Source organism: Puma concolor, chromosome D3 (assembly GCF_028749965.1).
Source record: "Puma concolor isolate L17-30 chromosome D3, mPumCon1.1.hap2, whole genome shotgun sequence".
NCBI classification, from domain to species: Eukaryota; Metazoa; Chordata; class Mammalia; order Carnivora; family Felidae; genus Puma; species Puma concolor.
In genome coordinates this window covers 5,677,881-5,701,549 of record NC_141678.1, presented here as the reverse complement: position 1 = coordinate 5,701,549, position 23,669 = coordinate 5,677,881, and the positions used below count along the sequence as shown (strand labels likewise).

The window sequence follows — 23,669 nt, the reverse complement described above, 5'->3', positions numbered from 1 at the left end:
GAACATTTCCGCCATCGCAGAAAGTTCCGTGGACGGCAGCGCGCCCCTCAAAACGGCACTCTCACCCGGGGAACGTAAGGGCAAGGACACGAGCCGGCAGGTGGGCAGGCTCAGCACACGCGCCCACGCCTGTGCCCGGTGTTCCCGGGGGGCCACCCTCCCCAAGCGCCCGCACCTGCTTCTTCTTCAGCTTGGAGATCTGCTGCTCCACCATGGTGATCTCGCGGTCCACCCGGTCCATGTTCTGGATCAGCTCCTCCTTGGAGAGCCGCGGAGGTACAAGCTCCAACTCAGGGTCGGCGTGCGGCGGGCTGGGGGGAGACACGGGCTCCAGCTTGCCCGCCAGGCTGCGGTCCTGCGGCAGAGAGGAGAGGAGCGCGGGGTCAGCACAAGGGGCACCCCGGCCGGCGCCCCCCCCCTCGCTCCCCAGGTTCCCAGCCACAGCGGACACCCGTCGCGACGGTCCCCACGTCCCAGACACAGGGTTGCTGACCACTCCCACCGGTGCACCCTGCCCAGCCCCCTGCCCGCTCCGCAAAGGTCAGATCCCTTGTCCTCCTGGAGGCCAGTTTTCACCACCCCCTCTTCCCATAAGACGCCCCCTCTCTTGCCCCACCTGCCTGCCGGTGTCCTCCCACCGAACCAGACTCCCCAAGGGTGAGCACCGGGACCCGCACGTCGAGACCCGCATGTCGGATCCCTGAAGGCGAGGCCTCAGCGGACCCTCCGTGGACAGTTATTCACAATGCTCTGTCCGAACTGGCAACTTCACAGAAAGTTACATAGAGGGCAAGACTGGTTTTGTACCCCCTACCCACCCCCGCCCCCACCTGCACGAAAACCACAGGACAAGAGGCAGAGAGATCAGAGTCGCTGTCCGCAGTGGGGGATGCTGTCTTACTTTCACTGACTAGTATTTTCCTGCTTTTCCTTCTTTGACAGTTACTCTGTGTGTGCTAAAGCTGTTTTTAAAAAAAAATTTTTTTAACGTTTATTTATTTCTGAGACAGAGAGAGACAGAGCATGAACGGGGCAGGGGCAGAGAGAGAGGAAGACACAGAATCTGAAACAGGCTCCAGGCTCTGAGCTGTCAGCACAGAGCCCGACGCGGGGCTCGAACTCACGGACCGCGAAATCACGACCTGAGCCGAAGTCGGCTGCTTAACCGACTGAGCCACCCAGGCGCCCCTAAAGCTGTTTTTAAAATTGGGTTAAACAAACGAGGGGATCCTTCATTGGGCTATTTGTTTGACGCTTCGTTCCACCAGCTGAAGTTTACTGAGCACCCAGTGTGCTGGGAGCATATGGGGGCGCAGGGGGGAGGTTTAAAAAAAAAAAACCAAAACAAAACAAAACGCAGTCCTGACTTGAGCACTCACCTGCATGGCCCCAGGTTCAAATCCCAGCCCACTCGGCCCCCTCCCAGCCTTGTGACCACAGGCAGATCAAGTCTGCTTCTAGCCTCTCTTTCCTCATCTGTACAATGGGACAATTTCCACCTCCCAGGCTGTTGTGAGACTGGGACCGGCGAAGAAGCACAAAGGGCTCAGCTCAGGCCCTGGCACACAAGTGCCTCCTGTGCAGTGGCTGAGACCGTCCTGCCCCACAACCTGGGCTCCGGGCCCGTCAGCACAGGCGGAACCCAGCCCGCGCCCGGAGCCAGCCGCAAGGCCAAGCCGGCAGCTGCTGGCAGAGGAGGCCCCGGGAGGAGCTCCAGGCGGCTGCCTCCCCGCCCCCAGGCAGCTGCACCGGAGGACAGAGGACACATTATTCCCCAGGACAACTGCAGCCCCAGGGACTGCCAAGTGCTCCCCATCTCGGGACTAGCAGAGGCCACTCTCTCCTACATCCACGCCTCTCCCCCCTACAGACCCCCTTGGGCAAGGTCCACGGCCCAAGGTTCACAGGATGTCACTGGGTTTGCCTTCTGCCCCCGTTGTTCCCAACTGAGACATGGGGACAGCTGGCATCAGGACTCCCAGGCCTTCCACGCTCAGAACCTTCATGGGAAATGCAGAAAAGGCCCCAAGTCCCTCAACCACCTGGCCCCCACGCTGCTCAGGCCACCTCCACAGGGAAACCCCAGAAAGCAAACCAGGCACCGCTCCTGACTCGGCCCATCCCAGTTCTCAGCACAACTTACCCACCAGACTCCCGCAGCAGCCCTCCAGGGACCTGCTACTTTGTCCCCATTGCACAGATGAGGAAACTGAGAACCTGAAGGCACCTGCCTGGTGCTGTTCTAAGCCAGTGGCCAGCACGCTTTTCTGTAAAAGGCTAGATAGAAAATATTTCAGGTTTGCATCTTGGACTCTGCCCAATTACTCACCCATCACTGTATTGGGAAAGCAGCCACCGACGAGATACAAACAAATGAACATGGCTGCGTGCCAATAAAACTTTATTTACAAGAGCGGGCTGAGCACTAAGTTTGAAACTTACTAAGTTTGCCAACCTCTCTGCTCTTCGCAATTCACAAGTCTTAACTCAGGTCGTTGTCACAAATACCCTAAGAAGTAGGAATAAATAGCGTTTTCCCCATTTCCCAGATGAAGAAACTGAGACCCAGTAAGGTTCAGCGACATGCCTGAGGTCACCAGCCACAATGCAACGGAACCCTGGCTCAGAGGGCACCAGAGGCCGAGGTCGGACCTCAATCATACCCTCTGGAGGTGGGCGGACCACGAGACCAGGCTGCCGGGTGTTCCACAGCAGAAGCAGGGTCCAGAGCACGCATTTATTTACCTCAAAGAACGGCATGGCTAGGCAAGCGCGAGCAAGATCTCTTCTAGAGTCCAGGACCCCTGAAATTTGTGGCAAACTGTGTGATGAAAAATTCCCTAGAAAGACACTCGCTGGGCTTGGGGACCTAACTACTCCCCAACAGGAGGCCCATGCTGGTGGACACGAGTGCCACGGGCACCTGGCCCCAGACATACCAAACGAGAATCAGCTCACGTCCTCTGGCACCTGAGGGCCTTTGCACAGGCCATCCTCTCTGCCCACAGGGCCCCACTCCACCTCCTGGGCCAGCTGAAATCCGCTTTGCCTTCTCATGCCACCGCCCCCAGCCCCTAACTGAGTTCTGCCCCTTCCTCTACGCGGCCAGGGCACTCGGCTGGTCTCTGCCCGCAGGCTCCGTCATTTCCCAGGGTTCTTGAGATACGAGGTGGCAGGGGAGGAGGTTCCTGGCACCGAGCAGCATTATCCGCTGTAAGAAACATTTCCCTCCCCTCCCCTCTCGGATCTTCCGCCAGGACCAAGAAAGGAAGATCAACAGAATCCCAGCCCAGGAATAGATCTCAAAAGCAACATTAGCAAAAAGAAGGCCTCCATCCCTAAAGCTGGCAAGGTCAGTGCAAGGGTCAGACGAAGCAAGTGGCAACGGCTGGGAACTGCTGACAAGGTTGCTGGAAAACTTCTCCTTAAATTCTCGATGAATAAAAGCGGGTCTTCTTCAATGGCTTCTTATCGCTCGAAGCTCAGGCTTAGCTTTTATGATCAGCAAAAATGCAGTAGGTCCATCAATGGCTGAACAGACCAACAAAACGTGGATCGTCATACAACGGAACGTGACTCAGCCAGAAAAAGGAACAAAGCCCTGGGCCGTGCCACAACGTGGCTGAACCTTGAGAACACGATGCTGAGTGAAAGACACCAGACAGCAAAGGCCACGGATTACATGACTCCACGTACAGGAAATGTCAACAGGCAAATCCAGAAAGACAGAGCGCAGACTGGTGGTCACCAGGCGCTGGGGAGGGAGGAATGGGGAGTGGCTGCTAATGGGTGTGGGATCTCCTTTCGGGGTGATGAGAATGTTCTGGGACTAGTGGAAGCGAGTGGTTGCCCAGCGTTGAGAATGCACTAAATGCCACAGAATTGTTCGCTTTATGTGGTTAATTGCAGGTTATGTAAATTTCACCTCGACTTAAAAAGAAAAGGCACACCCAGAGGGCAAAGGGCGCTTTCTCCAGGACCAGGTTTTCCAGGACTGGGACCCAGGGAGCCTGGCTAGAGGACCTCCAGATGGTTCTCCCGATGGCTGCTGGCCGGATTCACTTCAGCCCAAAGCCACAGGAGCAACACAACAAACCCACACCCCAGCCGGTCGCCAGGTAGGCAGCTGGCACCATTTTTCCCATCAGATGCCCCTGGTGTAAAATTCGGGCCAACACAGAAGAGAAAAACGCGTTATGCAAAATTAAAGACACAGGCAGCAAAAGACCTGTGGCTGGGGAGGCCCCCCCTCGTCCCAACTTCAGGAAGGGGCAGGGCTGGCCTCCGACCCTCCGAGTCTACCCCCTTGTGGCAATCACAACAATGGGTTCCAAGACAGGCAAGGACCCCACACACAGGCAAGGAGGGAAACAGCTGTGGGCAGGAAATGTGGAGATGGGAGGGAAATCTCTCCCTTTTCGCCGGCCTTGAACATGGGAAGAGGAAGGCCCGGAGTCTCAAACTGCCTTCTTGTTAACACAAGACCACAGGAAAAATGGCAGACCAAGAGATGGGGACCTGGTGACATTCATGTCACCTGAATCAAGCTGTGCCTGAAGCCCACCAACCCTGGATTTCAGTCGTATGAGCCAAGACCCATGCTGAAGTGAGTCTGACATGGGTTTTCTGTCCCTTTCAGCCAACAGAGCCCCACCACACAAAGGGACTTTCAGAAGTGGTTCTGTGCGTGATGGCTCTAAAGTCCCCTAAAGCAAAGTTTGGTGAATTCCAAAGGAAGCCCAATACCACAAAACTCCAGCGGCTCAAGGGCAGGGAAGCGTTAGAAAACAGAACATTTTTATATGAAAAAGGAACACAGCTGGCAGGGGGCGGGGCGGTAAAAAAAAAAAAAAAAAAATTGCACTGAATTCCTGTCTCATGCGTCCGGCTAAATTCCACACGGCAGACGCAAAAAAACATCTGAACACTTGCAGAGCTGTGTTCCCTCCTGGCTTCTTCTCTTGCCCAAATCTGCTCGAACTTTCCAAATGCTCTCAGCAGCCTGGGGCAAGAACAGGGTCCAGGTGGCCCCTGTGCCGGGCCCATCACTCCCCTGACCCCCAAGGTCCAGGAAGAGAAGACAGACACAGAGAAACAGAAACAGACACAAAGACTAAGGCTCACAGAGGGAGAGGGAGCCCACCAGGGAACTTCAAGAAGAGGGTCGAGCAGGCGATCACAGCTACCGAGAGGCACGGAGACCCTCAGGAGGTTCCAAGCCACCGTTCCGGAGAGCCAGGCTGGGCGGGCAGCTGGCCAGAGACAACTGGCAGCCTGTTCTCTGGGCAGAACTGGACAGGAGCTCGGGCCACAGCCCACTGGGGGCCCCAGTCCCTAGGGAGGAAATCAGACCGCCCTGGCGTGGCCCTTGGCCGGACCACTGACCTGGCCCTCTGCCCCTCCACACATACCCCTCTCCCCTAGCCGTCCAAGGCTCTCTTCGGGAAACAGCTTTTCTAACGGCAACATCCCTCCCCCAGCGGAGGAGACAGACTCAGGTGCCCACGGCGGGGGGCGTGGCGGGCACTGGGAGGAGGGAGGCCGATGGCCGGCTAGCGGGACCAGACGGGAAGCCTGAGGACCAGGGCAGCCTGGTGGGCAGGGATGGGCTGCAGACCCAGGCTGCCTGGCCTTCAGCGACGTGGGCGAGTGGCTCCCGCTCGCTCAGCCTGGGGCCCGGGGCTCCTTTACAAAAGGAGATGGCAGATCACGGGAGTGGGGCCGAGATGACGCAACGGCACGACACTCGCTTGGCACAGGACCCGGCTCACCCGCTTAGCACCGTCTTGCCGTCGTCAGCGCCCCGAGAGCCCTCCTCCCCCGCCAGCCCCCCAGCGAAGGCCCTGCACCGGCCAGAAATCCCACCGATCCATGCTATCCGGCATCAGGCAGGGAAGAGGACACACAGGCCCGAGTGGGCCACGTCCACCCCCTCGCCTGCTCCCACCCCCACCAGGGCCGCAGTAAGAGAAGCGCTGACCTCACCCACCAGGCGGGAGGCTGCTAACGAGCTAGTTGTGGAGAAACACTCAGCATGTGCAGCAGTGACGTCCATCCCTCAGCCGGCCAAGGACGGGCATGTCACCTGGCCGCGGTCCCTGCCCCATCCCAGGCAGTGACAGTAAAACAGCTTCGGGGGCAGTTAGGTGACCCTAATGGACAGTCCGGGCCACTGGCTGCGATCCCTCCATTAGCACCTCTGTCAGCTTCCTCTGTGTGAAATGGAGCCTCCACTGTCCTGAGGTTTACTGAAACAGCAGGACCACCTCCCCAACCAGCACACCGTAGGCACTTAATCTGTGCACATTCGCCCCCACCAGCTCCGCTCGACTTTCCACTTAAAATTTTTTTTTACATTTTTATTTTATTTTTGAGAGAGAGAGACAGAGAGCAAGCGGGGGAGGGGCAGAGAGAGAGAGGGAGACACAGAATCCGAAGCGGGCTCCACGCTCCGAGCCGTGAGCACAGAGCCCAACGCGGGGTTCGAACTCACAGACCACGAGATCAGGACCTGAGCCGAAGTCAGACACCCAACCGACTGAGCCACCCAGGAGCCCCTCGACTTTCCATTTTAAATTTTTTTTTTTTTTCAACATTTATTTATTTTTGGGACAGAGAGAGACAGAGCATGAACGGGGGAGGGGCAGAGAGAGAGGGAGACACAGAATCGGAAACAGGCTCCAGGCTCCGAGCCATCAGCCCAGAGCCCGACGCGGGGCTCGAACTCCCGGACCGCGAGATCGTGACCTGGCTGAAGTCGGACGCTTAACCGACTGCGCCACCCAGGCGCCCCTCGACTTTCCATTTTAAAGAGGAGTAAAGTGAAAGAGGTCTCCGGGGCATGTGGGGGGGCATGGTGGCCCCGCAGGCCAGACGCGTTCAGGTAGGAGCAGGCCCCCGTCCGGCCAGGAAGCGGCCTGCGAGCCAACCTCGGTCCCGGCCCCTCCTCTCGCTGCCCACCCTCGGCCCGAGCTGTGCCCCACCTGGCATGCCCACCGCCCCCACCCCTTGCCTTGCACCCAGTGCGGCCGCAGAAGCACCCAGGTCCTCAGGGGCTCCCAGCCAGGGCCGGGCCTTACCTTGGACGGGTCCTCCGAGCCCCCAGGCTGGCCCGCAGCCAGCAGGGGTGAGGGCCGCAGCAGGGGATCCGGCAGCAGCTCCAGGCGAGGGCGCTTGCTCTCGATGAACTCCATCTCTGACTTGCCCAGCTCGGGCAGGTAGGAGTGGGACTCGGGTCGCAGGTGGAGCTCCTGGGACCTGCGGGAGGCAAGGACACAGGGCCTCGCAGCTGCCGCCCTCCAGGCCGAGCACCTGCCGTGTGCCCCGCCCTCCGCGACCCTGAGGGAGAAGTGCCCATCTGGCCAAGGGCACACAGCGAGGCAAGCTTCAATCCCAGACTCGTCCTCCCACGAGTCAGCACTCGCTATGTTAATAGGAAGAGAACGTACTGGTGATTCCCCACCCCCGCGCTGCCGAGAGCGGCCCACGGCCAGCAGCATCAGCCCCGCCTGGAGCCGGCTACAAACGCACAGCCTTGAGTCCCACCCCAGACCTACAGAGTCAGACCGTGCATGTAAACAAGAACCCCGGGTGATTCATGGGCACGGTCGAATCCAAAAAGCCTTGTGGGTCCGACACAGGCAGTAACACACATGCTGTTGTTTGCACATCCCCCACCCGGGGCAGACATCACTAGCCAACCACAGCACTCTGGCTGCTAAAGCTGGCCTTGCGTCCTTCCCAGCTCAGCCAGCTGCCTGGGGCAGAGACGGGAGCTGTCCAGCCTAACACTCCCGACCGGCTCTCCTCAACCCTGCTCCCCAGTCTGCAGAGGTCAAAACTGGGCCAGAGAGGACATGGCCTTGCCTGAACACACACAGCACGGCCAGGACTCCCAGACTCCGCCCCCGGCTACTGCTCCCGACCGGACAGCCTAAATACCCCTCTGCTAAAATGCGTTTCAAGTTGATGCCTGCCCGGAACACTCCAAGAACATGCTCACCTCCGGGACTCTGCACATGCTGTTCCCTCTGTCTGGAAGGCCTTTACCAGCTCTCTGAATGGTCGGCTACATATCGGACAAACGTCCCTCCCCTGAGAGGCCTTTCTGGCCACCCCAGCCAGAGAGCTAATACCTTGCTCACCCTGTAGCTAATAAATGGGTCACCTGCCTCATTCTGGAGTCATCTTGTGGGTGTCTGTGAGGCGTCTGCCCTGGAGACAGGGCCGCCTGCCGTCGTGCGCCCACAGCCTAGAATGGGCCAGCACGTGACATCTGAGCTTAGGACTCTTAGCGGTCAGTGCTGTTATGATCTCCTGCATCTTGGGGCCCCGCTCTGGCCTCGGCCCTCCCCTCACTGGGGTCCCCGTCCCGCTGCACGGGCTCATCCCCTTCCCCCCGGATTTAAGGACAGGCAGGCCCAGCCACAGGCAGACACCAGAGGGCCCCGGCTGGTAGCTGAGGGACGGAGAGGGACTGGGAGAAAAGGGGAAGGCAACGGGAGGGAGGAGGGGGCAGCCCGGGTGCACCCAGGCGGGACTTGTCCCTCTCACCGGCACCCCAGCCCCGCCCCTCCGCATCTTGGCGGTCGACCCCTCCTGCCTAGGACTACCCCCCGCCCCCAGGGACCACTGAAGGCCCACGCTGCAAAGTCGGAGGGCCACGTGGCCCTTCCCCGCCCCCCCGCAACCGCGCCCCACGTCACAGCTGCACCAGGACGAGGGCAGGCGCACGGCACGGCAGCCCCCCGACTTAACACCAGCCCTGCACGCTCCTGCCTCCTCCCCCGGCCTGAGGACCGACCCCGCGGCTCCCAGCTAGGCGGCGTGCAAGCCTCTCCTCACCTCTCGTTCCCGGGCTGAAATTCGGACAGCAGGGAGGGCCTCCTCCTCTGGGGCTGGAGGATGGAACCGGGCGACAGGTGCGAGGCGTAGTCACGGGGGTGGTGCTGGTACTCGAGCAGCCCGACGTCCTGCAGCGAGAGGCCGAGGAAGCGGGTGAGCCAAGACGGCCCCGCTCCACGGTCACGGGCGCAGCCGGGCGCTCGCTCCTGCGCGGGGCCACATCCGCGTCCACGCGTGGCTCCGGACGCCCGGGGTGGCCAGAGGGCGTGCCCGGGGCCAGTCGCCGGCTAACATGCACCCTGTGCCGTGCCGCCGCGGTCCCTCACCCGGCCCCACACTGGCACCTGCAGCACGTGCGATTACGCCCTCCTCCCCGATGAGACCACCGAGCCCGCCTGGTAGCGGGCGGCTGGAAAGGGCACAGCCCGCGTGTCTAGCGGGGCACTGAGGGGATAGGGTGTGTGCGTGAGACTGCAGGGCACAGGTCTGTGAGGCTCGAAGACCAGCTTCCAAAACAAGGGGCCACCTTGGGGTTCCCCTGTCTTGTCTGTGAAAAGAAAACCCACCCACGTGTGTGCGGCCAAAGTCAGAAGGGAAACGAGCTTCAGACAAAACTCTCCTTCTTCAGTAACGTGCCGTCCATCACCCCTTCTCACCTGGGGAAAAACCAAGCGCTAACAAATTACAAGTATCCTGATTATCAACTACACTCTGATTCGAGACACGTTAAAAAGGGTTTTTAAAACGGCATAGAAGCGAGAGTTTCGAAAGAGCAAACAGGGCCGGCTTCCCACTGTACCAATCCAAATCGATTCGATCTGCCTGCCTAGAACACTCAGTTACACTGTGTGCGGCAATCAATTAGCGATGTCTGGCACAGGTAAGGCTTAGGCAGAGGGGCACCGCGTGTGATTTATCTTCTTCTGGGCACCTCTCTTAATTCTCCCAAGTTTCCGTGAAAAGAGTCTAGTCGGTCTTCTCGTGCTCCTGTTGTCCGGCTTTTTTTTTTTTTTTTTTTTTAAGCAGTTATTCCTGCAAAGACGATCAGATGCTATCAGGCAGGTGTGCTGGGAGTGTGTGCGTTTCAGACCCTCCAAAGCAAGCACGTAAGAGGCTGGGACGCCAAAGGCTGGAGAAGACGAGTAAATGGAATGAACGGGGACCCCAGCGACTTCGGAGGCTGGAAACGCTGAGGAGGCCCAACGTGGGGAAGAAAGGTTGCAGGGCCTCGGGCTGGGGGAACTGTCCGTCACTCCAACCCTCTGAGCCTCAGTTTCCTCATCTTTGAAACGGGTGCCTGACCGCATGGAAGGAGGTCCCTGTGCTTCCTACCACAAACCCTCCGTAACTCTCCAAAGACCCGCCTCAAGATGACAGGTGGCTTCCGGAAGGCAGAGAAGGGCTCAGCCCTCTCCCCCGCCCCCCCCCCCCCACTCTGTGATGTCTAGCACGAGGCCCCAGGTGCTCGCAAATGGAGGCGGGTGGGAAGGAGGAGGAAGGGGGAAGGCCCTGGGGGAGGGAGGGAGGGAGGGAGGGAGCGAGGCCTCTGGGATCACACTGGCAAGGCTGCCAGGCCCAGATCACACGCACGTGCAGAGGTGTGAGAAGGAATCGGCAGCCTCTGCCGTCTGCCAGGGGGAAGGTGTTCCCCGCCCGGCTCTCTCGCACAAAAGCAAAATGAGCAAAGCGGCAAGAGACAGTCCGATTGCTCAGGAGACAGACAAGCCAACGCCTCGGCGAGACAGCACCTACGTCGGCCAACGGAGGTGGGAAGAGGCACGGGGCACACGGGGCCCTGGGCAGGGGCGGGGCGCGGAAAGGCCACTTCACGAACTTTCTGGCCTCAGTTTCCCAGTTTAGGAGCCAAGCGGGAGACGCTCGTCAGCAAAGCCCCTCCGAGGGGCATCTCGGGGGCCATTTCTGCGGTGTCCTCACTAAACCCCACCCTAGGCCCCGAAGCTGGTCTCCAGGGCTGAGCCGGGGACCCCCCCCCCAGGGGGGTCTGGAAGCTCCACAGGAAGCCCAGAATCGGGGACGTCCCAAGAGAGAAGCTGACCCGAGGTGGGGCACACCAGGCCCTCAGGCCCCAAGCCTCCCGGCCACGTCTCAGAGCCCACGAACTCTACGTGATATAACAAAATAATAACAACACCCGACGTTCATGAACTGCCCGTGTCTGCCTGCCGACAAAAGCTTTAAACGTGTTTTTCATTTAATTCCCATGGTGACGCCATGAGGTGGGTCTCATGCACAGTCCCACACAAACATGAGACCTCGGGCACAGAGAAGGTAAGTGACTCGCCTAGGTGACGCAGCAAGGAGGGGAGGTTCTGAGATGCAGGACAGAGGCCAGGCTGGCTTCCTGCTGAGGGACGGGGAGGGGCAGACTGCAGGTTCTGAACGTACCCCCAAAAGGTGACAGCAACAAGCCAGACTTGGGGGGCAGGGGCCTGCCCTGCCCTTGCCACATGCTCGCAGAGCTGCTTGCGCAGAGAATTGGGGCGGGGGGGGGGGTCTCAGGTGAGACACTCTCTTCAGCCTCTCTTCAGCCGTGGTGCCTCTGACACTAGAAACCGGGACTTGCCGATAAACTATGCCCCTCAAACTCCCCAGGAAGGGGACAGGCGCTGTGGAAAATCAACTTAACCAGGAGAGAACCCCATCTGGCACGTCCCTGGCTAGATCCTAAGGAGCCACAAGGACAAAGGGGCTGAGGCATCTGGGCCTCAGGTCAAATCCAAACTGGGTCTGGATTCTGGGAGATGTTGGAGGAAGGGGCCGGGAGAAAGGTTTTCTTCGCAGCTGTGCTACGAGAAGATGAGCTCCTCGCTGGCTCCTGGGATAGGGTTTCTCACCCAGGGGGTGCTGAGGAAATGTCTGGAGCCGCACATGGCAGGCAAAGGACTCGTGGGCCCCTCCTGGAGAGGTGGGGCTCCCACCTCAGGGCCTTTGCACGTGCTGTTTCCTCTGCCTGGAACATTCCTTAACCACATTTCCCTGTGCCCGGCCCTCCAGTTCCTTTCAGGTTTTGATCCCAATGTCAACTTCCCAGTGAGGCCTCCTGCCCTGGCGCCTGACTTCAATTAGGAACCCCACAACCTCCGCCTTCCCTCGCCCCTCCTTCCCTGCTCATTGCTGACCCATGAGAACACCAGCTGCCCGAGGCAGGGATGCTTCTGGTTTGCTCACAGCTCCGTTCCCAGGGCCTACAGAAGTACTGGCAGACGAGGCGCCTACTGAGTGCTAAATGAATGAACAAAGCTCCCAGCACGGGGGCTCCCGAGAGGCCTTTCTGGGGAGCCGTCCCCCAGCACCCAGAACTGGGGGGGGGTGGGGGGGGTGGGCAGGAAGGGCCACAAAGCTGAGGCGGAGAAACCCCGGGCAGCACTCAGGACACGAGCAACCCACCAGCGCGCCCACACGCGCCCGCGGCCCCCTCTGGCCCAGGCGGGCCCCCGGGTCCCTGACCTTTCACCCAAGGCGGCGCTGCTCCACATGGGGCCCACCCCGTTGCCCGCGACGAGTGGGTACAGAAGACACGCGTCTTCGTGCGCCAGCCGGCCTGCGCACTGCCGGCCTCGCCACGGCCAGCGCCCGCACCGGACGGGCGGGGGTTCCGTGCAGTTTGGCTTTGGGGCAAAGTGCAGCTGAAACGGACCGGTCCTCCCCACAGAGCTTTCGGGAAGCACCGATCCGGGGCAGCAGTCCGAGACGGGGCCCAAGGCCCAAGCCGGGCTCGGCCCTCGGCCATTCCTCTGCCTCTCGGTTGCAGCTCCGGAGCTATGAGGGCAGCAGGGCTGAGCAGTCGTGACACAGGCCGCACGGCCCGAGAGGCCCGACACGTTTACGGAGGTTTGCCGCGGTCTCCTCTAGAGGAAAAGCCCACAGGTGACGTGGAAGAGGACACTCACGCTACATTGTCGTCACAAGAACGGCGTCACCGAGGTCATCAGCGGCGTCCCGTGATATCCGTGGGAGCTAACGCTGCACAGGCATCACGCGAAGGCCTCTGCCCACATCCACTAACCTGAGCCTCAGAACCCCGCAGTTACCGCCATCAAATGACGGGCAAACCGAGGCACAGGGCGGTAAGGCCCCTCGTCCAAAATTCCACAGCCAAGGTATCACTAAGGCAGCGCAGAAACGCAATCGGTCTGGCTCCAGAGCCCGTGCTCTTGGCTACCCCTCTACACAGAGGCACAGAGAGGTTGAGTAACTTGCCAGGGTCCACACAGCAGAAAGCGGCAGCGCTAGAAGTCAGACCTTGCACCTTTTGACTCGAATACATCCGTTCAGCACAAGAACTACAAGAGCTCAGGCAAGTCCAGAAGGCCCCGGGGGACTCGGAGAAGTCCCTAGGAAGCCTGACAAAAGGTGAGGCAGGGAAGGTACGTCGGGACCCCCAATCCCGGGAGACGCACAGGGAAAGATGTGGGGTCCTGATTCCGTGAGGGAGGGAAGCCAAGACCACAGAGGTGGAGAGGGCAGGGCACAGAGGGGTTCTGTGGGATTCCCCAGGCAACGCGCACGGTGTCTGGAAAGGCCGAGAGGGTGTCAGAAGCGGGCAGGGGAACGGCCAGGCCTCTGCCCGAGAGCACACCTGGAATCACGCCTTCCGCCCGCACCGTGAACCTCACAGCAGGCAGCCTGGAGGTGGCGGGCCAGCAGACGGGACGGCTCCCACGGCCCCTGCCAGGGTCCTGCCACCCCAAAGGACAGGGGCTCCCGTCACCCCACCAGGAGGAAAGACAGGACTACCGCAAACCCGCCCGGGCACCTTCCACGGAGGCTCAGACCCACAACTCCGTACTTCAGATAGGAAAACCGAGGCTGCCCCCCGACAGGGCCAAGTGGGCAGCCCAGTGTCACTCAGCAGGTGGGAAGGAACGGAGATTCAAGGCCAGATGTGGAGGTTCTTCTGGGCTCCAGGGTAGACTCGCCATCCAAGCAGCCTGGGCCCAGGGCACATGGAAAGAAGCCTCTGGAACCAAGAGGTGCTACTCCTGAAGATAAGCCTGGGTGTGTGTGTGTGTGTGTGTGTGTGTGTGTGTGTGTGTGTGTGAGAGAGAGAGAGAGAGAGAGAGAGAAGACTGAGTCTCAGGAAGGTCACAGGTCACCGGGTCCAGGCCCCTCCCCTTCCTCCCAGCTTCCTGCCTTAGCTACTATGCAAGGAGCCAGGACCCTGGGCTCCCATCTGGCTCCTGGATGGGGCATCTTTCTCCCTGTGCCTCGATTTCCCCTTTCTTCCACCCTCTGTCTTCTAGACTCAGAAAAGGGGGCACCTCACCCCACCTGTAAAATCGGCTAATGGGAACATGTTAGAGGGCATGGGCTGCAGTGGGGAGGGAGGGCCTCCAGACTACAGACCCAATGCTGACCCCCCACCAGCCAAGGGAAAGTGGCTCCAGCCAGGACACATGCCCAGGACAGCAAGACCCACCCCCAACCCGGGGTGCCCGGAATTCTTGCTCCTGCCTTTTAGGTGACAAGCAGGGTTGGGCTGCCCCACACAAAGCAGGGACCGGGGCCCCACTGCTGCCACCACACAGGACAGGAATGTCCCACCCCACCGCTGCCCCAGGGCCCTGCTCACCCCTGGCCTCAGCCTCCTGCCTGGAGTGGGTGGTGACTGCTGGGGCCTGTCCAGCCACATCCTGCGTCACTGACAGCCCGGTGGGGGCAGAACAGGAGACATTATGGGTCAGCCAGTGACCCCAAATGACCGGGAGAGGGCCCAGCTGGGGCAAAGGGCAAGAAGGAAGGCGGGAGAGTGGGGCAGCGGGGGGTGGAGGGGGGAGGCTCTAGGGACAGGAGGACTTTCCAAAGCGGTGCCCACAGGGAAGAGGTGGGAGAGGGGTGGGAACCCAGCAGGAGGGGCCCAGCAACAAGAGAGAAGCCAGAGGCATCGGCCAGTGGCCCCCAGGAGAGGCAGCCTCTGCAGGCAGCTGCGGTAACAGTGAGGTAACAAGGAATAACGACAGCGAACGGACACGTCCATCAGAGTGGGTGCCAGGCGCTGCCATAAGGATTTCATGCAGATCGTTATGCTTAATCCCCACGAGAACCCAGGAGACAGGTGCTGCCGTGACACCATTTTATAGATTAAAAAACCGAGGCTCAGAACGGTTAAGAACGTGGACCTTTCTCCTCGCCTACGAAACATTCCCGATCCACAAATAGCGTTCGAGACCCTCTCCGGGGTGATTCAGAGCAGCGAGTGAACTGTCCGCGTAGAAGGTTCTAAACAGAGCGTTTGCCCTGTGGCAAGGGCTCGGTAATCGAGGGTTTGCGGTCGCTGTTGCTGTTGCTGGGGACCCCGATACAGATGGTGACAATACGTAACAACGTGCGCCCCCAGGAGCACACTCCCGTGGCCCTGGGCACACGGTAGGTGCCCAGCAGGCAGTGGCGTCTGTGACCGGGGCTCAGAACCCCGAGGCTGAAGCGGACTGCCTCCCAGCAGCGATCTCACCTGAGGCCTGCGGTTTAGTCTCCTGGCCTCAGTCCCCTCGAGTGCAAAGTGGGGCACCGACGCCAGACGCTCTTTCACTGGGCCGGACGGAGCATCTGAAGACCACCCACAGGCAAGCTCTCGTCACAGGGCTCGATATGTGCCCGTTCAGCCCGGCTGGCTCTGAAAAGCATCCTGGTGGCCAAAATCCTCAAGAGGCCGCCGCATCTGGGACACCCTCCCCGCGGGGCCAGTGGGTTCACACGCTCGCTGATGGAAATGCCCTCCCACACCACTTCCTTTCTTCTCACGAAGAGGAACCACGCCAAGCAGTCCACACGCATGCACGCACACACGCGCGCGCGCGCACACACACACACACACACACACACACACACACGGGCCAGCAGAGCCAGCCTCTTGCCCAGCTACGACCGCAAGACCCCACACCCCCCCGCCGAGCAGCCAGTTGGTCAAACAGGGAGGCCCCAGACCCCAGGAGCCCTCCGGCAAGGCCCAAGGACACAGTACCCAGTAGGTGCCCAAAAAATGCCAGCAAAGGCCCATCCTCACGGCCACACCGCGCAGCGAGAGGCGCGGCAGGAAACGGGGTCACTGCGAGGAGAAACAAGGGTGCAGCTTAGGAGAGCCGGTCAAGGGCACACACGTGTGCGGGCCAGCACGTAGACAGCACTCCTCTTTCCCCGCAGGCAGGTCGCCCCCGAGAGGCGGGGCGGCTCCTCGGTGAGAGGAACCGACACCCTGGATCCCCAAATCAGGGCTCCAGACACGCGTTCCGAGCGTCTTCATCTCAGAGCCTCCAGTGCACGAGCTCCGGGGCCACGGCTCAGGGAGGCAAGGGGCTGTCAGTCAGCACCCGGGAGACCCCAATAAAGCCAAAAGGAGTCCAGGGGAGGCTGGGCTGCCAGCAAAGCGTATACAGCAGGCGTCCCGTGTCCGTACACAAATTCTACAGCTGACTCAGAGAGGCAGAGATCCCAGCTCAGCCTGGCCCCGGTCTCCATCACCCCCCCCCTTTAGAGCGGGAGCTAAGAGATTTTACCAGAACGTCCAGAAGCCAGTGGTCCCTGCCGTGACACCCCAACTCCCCTCAGGGGACCCAGTGAGCCCTGGCTGGACCCCGTCAGAGCCACACCAGCCCTCACGGGGACTCGGGGAGAGAAGGCCCCAAAGGTGGCCCCGGGCACACACGCCCCCCCTTACTCACCGTGTGGGGCCGGGCGATCTGCACAGGGTAAGAAATGCCATGGGGCGGGTAGCGGGGCTCGGTGGCCCTCCACGTCTGCGCCACAGGCTGCGTGGACCCCGACATGGCGGCGAGCGTCTGGGGGCTCTGGGGCCCCAATAATCTCCCTCTCGATGGCCACCAAGGTTAAAAGCCAGTCCTCCTCATCTGCTCACGGGCCGCCCTGTCACAGGAACCTGAGAAAAAAACAGAAAAGAAACAAGATCAGCCACGGGACAGTGTTCCCTCCAAGGACCCTGGTGGGGCCCCCTAATAGTTCCTTTGGTCCCTAAGGAAAAGCAAGCACACAGGTCCTCCTGACCCTCCTCCTCCTCCAAGCCGCTGGGCGCTTCCTGCCCACCGACAGCAGGAGGTGGCAACATGGCTTCTGGGGGACCCCCGAGCCACAGACCAGGCCAGACACGCCCCCCCCCCACCCACGACCAAGGCCCTGGCTCAGCAGGCACAGGAACCCCAACCCTGTGAACACTGCCCCACCATTCCCCGAAGGGTCCCGAGCCCCCACGGCCCACCCGACCTCACCCCACGGCCCCTGCAGATTTCCGAGTCACCAGGGCAAAGTTCTCGGAAAGCACCTAGTTCAGGCAGGCAGCTGGGGGCCTGTCCTGAGAGGCGCCGCCAGGGTGAGGCGCACAGTTGCGTCCCTGGCCATGGTGGGCAGGGTCAGCTCGGGCAGGACACGGGTCACAGCGTGACCCCGGGCAAGGCCGGGCCTGCCTGGGCCTCCGCATGACCCCATGCAGGAGCAGAGCTGGGAGTGGGGGGACTGGGCAGCCGGGGGCCACGTTGGGGAAACAGCTAAGGACCCAGACAAGAGCCGGGGCAGGGGGGGGAACGGATAAACTGTACCTTCCATGGGACAGAAAACACCCATGTCCAGGCTGGAAAAAAATCTCAAGAAGCAGTCCCGTGCTTTTAGAGCTGGGGAAACTGAGTCTCGGGAGGAAGAAAGGACTCAAGGGCGCCAGGAGGCCCTTAGTCAGAAGCTGCCTTTGCCCAGAAATCTCTGGGGGGGCCTCCATCCCCCCACCCCTGAGCCGCCTGCCCACGCCCACGGTGAGAGCCGGGCACGGCCACTGCCCCTCCCCCCTCCCCGCACGTGCAGCCCCGCCCCCCGCTACAAAAATCCAAGATGGCGCAGGGGCCTGGCACCTGGACGCCCTGGTGCACCGGGCAAGGCTGGGGCTGCATCTCACGACGCCCCTCGTCGCCCTGCCCCGGGTTCACAACTGTCCTTCTCCACGGGAAGACGCCGGGCCCCTCCCCTGGCGATGGGCCCCGTGGCCGTCTCGAACTGGGACGGAGGGCTGAGGTCGCGGTGGTCAGAGGAGGCACGAGACCCCCATCTGAGGCTCTGGTGGCGTCCCCCTCCCCACCCCCATCTTTCCCGCCACTGTAGATGTGACCTTCCTTTCTGGAACCATCCTCCGGCCTCCCACCGGCGCTCGGGAAGTAGTCACGTGACCCGGGCCTGGCCAATGCAAGTCCTGCATCCCCCGGGCCAGGGATTGGTCGAGGGATGCGCCCGCGGCCCAAACTAGGCCAATGAGAGGCAGTCTTGAGACTGGCTGGAGGAACCAGCTTGGCCGGTAACCAGGAGCTCGAAAGCCTGCGGTTCTGGGGGCCACCTCACGGCAGATGCCCGCCGAGCAACGACGCCGGCCGGCAGGAAGCCAGAGGGGAAGGGCGGAGGGAGCGCGGCGGGGTCCTGATGACAGCCAGGCCTGAAGGCGAAGCCTGCTCGCTCGCTTAGGAGAGCAGAGACGGCCGCGTGCTTGGCCTTCGCCGGCCCAACCTGGGTTTCTGTCGCTTGCCACCAGAAGTCTGACTCAGCCAGGGAAGGAAGGAGTCACAGATCAATGCACCTACGGGCACCTCAGCAAGTTGCCCACGTGGGCTTTTCCCAGCCACCGAGACAGGATGTGCCCTGTAATTTTTATAAACACGGGACCAAATCCTGCTCAGTTAACAGACGCTGTTAGTATCACTTCCCCTAGTACTGTCTCTGCAGTGGCTCCAGCCTAGTGACAGTGACGCTCTGATGGGGGGGGTGGGGGGGGCTGCCCTGCCAGTTCCCACCGAGGGCAACGTGACATCTGTCGGATAGCCCAGAGACAAGAAACCGGCCTGGGGAGAGGGGCAGGTGTGGCCACTTCCGGACCCCGTTCCAGAATTCCCATTGCTCCCATCCATCTCGGAGCCCAGTGGATCCTGGTCACGCAACGCAGGGACACAAATTCCGTTCTGCTTTCTCTCTGGGCTCTCCGAGGAGCTGAGGCCAGCACCTCGGCAGGGAGAGGCTCCCACTGGTCGCCCCTCCTCCAAGCACAGTGGGGGAGCTTCCAAATGGCTGTTTGATTTTGCATTGCATAAGGCGGCAAAGAAGTCTGATTTACCCACAGCTTTTCTAACTTCCTTTGCCTAACAAGACGCCAACTGGAGATGGCAGGCCTCTGCCAGATGCTCACGCGCGCAGTGCACGTGGGCTGCAGAAGCCGGGGAGGTGACACCTTTCCAAACCAGCCCTGGAGAACCCTCAGCGGCACCCCACCCTCCTCACACCAAGGCCAGGGTCTGGCCGGGTTCCCATTCCCTCAAGACTCACGGTGTGTCGGCTGCCAAGCTCGAGGGGCCTCAGCCATCAACAGGTCACCCTGGCACTCCCTGGCCCCGTGTCCTCACATCTAGGTTGTCCCCAAAGCCAAGGGACTCTGGGTGCCCCCTCCATTCACCACGAGCTTGTTTAATAAACCCAATTTCCACCCCTCCCAACCTCAGTCACATTTCTTGCCAGCTCAAAAAAAAAAAAAAAAAAAAAAATTTTTTTTTTTTTTTTTTTAGGAAAACATTTTGGTGGTTCCTCCAAAAGTTAAACACAGAATTACCCAATGACCCAGCAATTCCAGTCCCGGGCACGTTCCCAAAAGAACTGAAAACGGGGACTCGAACAAATACATGTATACGAACGTTCAGAGCTGCACTATTCACAACGGCCAAGGGGTGGACACTGCCCAAGAGTCCATCAACAGACGAACGGATAAACAAACTGTGGTCCATCCACACGGTGGAACGCGACTGAGTCACAAAAAGAAATGAACTACTGACACAGCCACACCGCGGGTGTGAAAACATCACGCCGCGTGAAAGGAGGCGGTCACAAAAGGCCGGCTGGTGTGGGAGTCCCCTTACAGGAAGTATCCGGAATAGGCAACCCCATAGAGACCCGAAACGGACTGGTGGCCGCCGAGGGCGTGGGCAGTGACTGCTAACGGGCACCCGGGCTCTCCACGCGGGGATGGAAATGTGTTCAAATTAGACACAGGTAGTATTTGCATAACACTGTCAGTGGAAAAACAAATGTCTTCCTCAAGGTTTGAATGTGAATGACAAGGAAAACTAGGACGCACCTCCATCAAAGATGGGGGTAGGAGAGGGGTGAGGGTGCCCCGGATCTGGTGTGGGCTGGAAGGCCTTCTGAAGACTGATCGAGGCTGCAGCCAGTCTCGGCACAGGCCCCAATACCACCGCGGATCTGGTGGCTTCGGGGTCAAGAGAGGTAGCACGCATCCATTTATGGACAGAAACTTCGGGGTCCCCGCTGCGCGCTGAGCCCCACATGAGTGAATGAGGCGGAGCCCAGCTGCCGAGGGTCTCGGTGCCCCGACCGGGTGGGAGTGGGGTGCAGCGGAAAGCAAACAGTGACCTCGGAGATGGAGGCTCAGGCTACTCCAGCCTCGGGGAGGGCGAGGGGGTCTCGGGAAGAAGGGGGAGAAGGGAGAAGTTCCCGGAGCGGAGCGGGCACAAGACAGCCAGGGGGGAGACAGGGGGAGGCGGCCACCTGAACAGGAGCCCAGAGGTGAGACCAGGCACCCCGTGCTTGAGTAACTGATTGAGCGAGCACGAGGCAGGTTGGGGGGACAGTCACTCAAGGCCCACGGGCCACGGCAAGGATGGGTTCTGTTCTAAGGGCTCTGAGGAGCCACAGACGGTGGTTGGGGAAATGAAGAGTCAGTGTGTTTTATTTTATTTTTTTTAATTTTTTAACATTTATTTATTTTTGAGAGACAGAGAGAGGCAGAGCATGAGTGGGGGAGGGACAGAGAGAGAGGGAGACACAGAATCCGAAGCAGGCTCCAGGCTCCGAGCTGTCCGCACAGAGCCCGACGCGGTGCTCGAACTCACAGACTGCGAGATCGGGACCTGGGCCGAAGTCAGTGTGTTTTATAAGCAGGCGCCACAGAGAGCCGGGAGACCTCGGGGCTCCTGCGGGCATCCAAGCAAGAGACGACGCTGGCCGGATCGGAGCGGCAGCACCAGAGAAGGAGAAGCAGGCACAGCCCAGGGAAGTCGGGAAGGAGCTCCACCCTGGGGTGGAAGAGGCCAAGTGGCCTCCTGGGGACGGGGGCCCTCTGTCCCCTCGTGAGGCAGGAAGCCTCACACCTCTGAGCCTCAGTTTCCTCGGGTACACGTCCACAATTCCAGCTCCACCAGCCTGCCAGCAGGACGGCATGCTTGGGAAGCGATGCCATCACGCCTGGTAAACAGCAGGCGCTCAATGAGGCAAACTCAGCAAGGGCAGGGCTCGGAGGAGACGAGACGGCCCTCAAGCGGGGCTAAGAAATGGCTGAGCCAGGTAGCGTGGGATACTTCCGAGCCCCAAAGCCCCAGTCCGGGCCTCGCACGTCCAAGCCACAAACCAGGGCACTAGGGCCGCCGAGCCAGGCAGAGGAGGGCCAAGAACTCCAGTCCTGCACGGGGCCCGACACGAATGGTCCATGGTGGGGACCACCCACAAACAGCACAGGGGCCCCAGGGTGGCCCTCTACTGCACCTGCCCCAGAGGCAGCGGCCCACCAGAGAGCCCTGCGGGTCCCACGGGGCCGCTCCCCACAATCCTGACCTCACAGCCCATGTTCCATCCACCGCGTGGCTTTCCGCCCAAATCTGCAGGAGGAAGCTCACCGCTGTGGGTTTTGTCTGCCTTGCCCCCGCTGCATCCCACGAGCCTACCGGTGCGCCTGGCACACAGCAGGTGCTCAGCAAGGGAACCTGTCCAGGCAGGTGCCAGTAACGCCAGGTGAGGCCAGAGCCCTCCTGCCCCCACATTCCTCTCCGGCCCCAGGCAGGACGCTGAGGCCCCACTGAGGCACATTCCATAGATTTTCCGTGCCGCGTGCGGCCCGCTTCAGCTCCGGGGAGGGCGGATTACAGCAGGTCGGGGCCGGGACGGCTCCGAGAGCGGGCGGGGGACGGACGTGCAGGGTGCTCGTTAAGGTGCCTGGGAGCCTTCCGACCTGAGCCCAGGCTCTGGAGAAGACGAAAGGCCAGCTGTCTGCACCACCCAATGCCTGAGACTTTCCCGTAACTAGTGGGCACCGACGTCAGAACCCGTGGCAGGTGGGGGAGCCTCAGAATGAAAACTCAGCTGTCAGCCCGAGAGAAGCCCCCAGCACGTGCACACACACGCGTGCTCGCCAGAACCCTCCAGAACCCTCCAGGGTGCTCGGAGAAGCCACAGGCCCCACACAGGGGACCTGGTCTCTCGTACCCCCGCCCCCGCCGGCCTGTCCGGGCTGGAGAGACAGTGAGGCACTGGGAACGCCGTGGCCTTCCTCGCCACGGCTCTTCAGCCTCCAGAAGGGCGTGGGACCGCTCAGCAGCTACTGGACAAATGTTTGGATCCACTGGCGATTCCCCTGCAAGGGCCTAGTTGTGCTAGCTTCCCGGAACCTGGGTGAACAATGCACCACAAACAGGATGGTGGAGGGGTGCCTGGGGGGGCTCGGTCGGCTGAGCATCCGCCTTCGGCTCAGGTCATGATCTCGTGCTCTGTGGGTTCGAGCCCCGCGTCGGGCTCTGTGCGGACAGCTCGGAGCCTGGATCCTGCTTCAGATTCTCGGTCTCCCTCTCTCTCTGCCCCTCCCCCGCTCACGCTCGGCCTCTCAAAAATAATTAAATGTTAAAAAAAAAAAAAAAAGGAAGGGCTGAAAACAACAGAAATGCATTCTCTCACCGTTCTGGAAGCCGGAAGTCCCAAATCAAGGTGTGGGTCAGGGCCACGCTCCTCCCCCAAGGCTCCGGGTCAGGGGGGGGGGGGGGATCCTTCCGGACTCGTCCAGCAGCAAGTAGCCCCGGGCATCCCTTGCTTGCGGCCACCTCTCTGCTGGTCCTCCCCAGAGAAGGATCCCAGTCATTGGATTCAGGGCCCACCCTCATCCAGTTGTGACCTCATCTTAACTAATCACATCTGCCAAGACCCGCTTTCCAAATAAGATCATGTTCCCAGCTTCCAGGTGGACATGAATTACGGGGGGAGACCCACATTTAACCCGATACGGTAGGTGCTCGATGCATATTTGCTCGGCCCACTGCTATAATCCGGAGCCTGGCACACAGGAGGATCCAACAGATATGTACCGAGCAGAAACAGCCTGGCCCCGGGAGCACGGAGCCCCGGAAGCCAGCACGGGGGACGTGAGCACCGAGGCTGTTCTGGGATGTGACGTTAAGAGGTGGCAGAAACGCCAGCTAGAACGAAGCGGACTGTTTACGCCTTGAGTTTCTAGTTTCTGGCGTGCCGGGGAAATGGGGAGCCGGCCAAGTACCAGCTCCACCTTCCACAGGGCCTCCTTGCTCAGGGATCCGGCTCTCAGCTGAGCCCTGGGACACAGAGAGCCCCGTGGGAGGCGGCCCCAGTGAGCCCAGAGGAGCCTGCCCGGCCCACGAGGGCAGGGGGGTGAAGCCAGAGTCCCTGCCCCCTCCCAGGCAGCTCCCCGCCGTCAACCACGATTACAGGAACCTTCGTGGGCAGGTTCTGAGATGCGGCCGCGAGTAAAAGACCCCAGACCCCTGCCTTCACAGAGTTGCCATTCTAGCAAGCCAGACCGGAGTAATTACAGGAATGTTGGGAGGTGTCTGCGGTGTGGGGAAAAAGAGAAGCATGAGGAGGTGGCTGGCGGCGGGGCGGGCATGGAGAAGGAGAGAGAGGGGAGAAAGGAAGCATGCGGATGTCTAGGGAAGCTGCTCCAGGCAGACGGAGCAGACAGTGCAAAGGCCCTGAGGTGGGGAGGGAATGGCCAGGGGGCCGGGATGGCAAGAGTGGAGTGA

General features: G+C 60.8%; 1 protein-coding gene across 27 annotated transcripts in view; it reads right to left on the bottom strand.

Moving 5' to 3' along the window:
* Positions 1 to 23,669, bottom strand: part of NCOR2 (nuclear receptor corepressor 2) — a 213,716-nt gene that overhangs the window by 130,848 nt on the left and 59,199 nt on the right. For all 27 annotated transcript variants that reach the window (XM_086681460.1, XM_086681458.1, XM_086681476.1 and 24 more), the window contains 4 exons: positions 16,524 to 16,738; positions 8,845 to 8,972; positions 7,080 to 7,257; positions 176 to 355 (listed from right to left, as the gene is read on the bottom strand). In XM_086681460.1, the coding sequence (XP_086537586.1) occupies positions 176 to 355; positions 7,080 to 7,257; positions 8,845 to 8,972; positions 16,524 to 16,628 (591 nt within the window). In that variant the 5' untranslated portion in view covers positions 16,629 to 16,738. The remainder of the gene's footprint in view (positions 1 to 175; positions 356 to 7,079; positions 7,258 to 8,844; positions 8,973 to 16,523; positions 16,739 to 23,669) is intronic.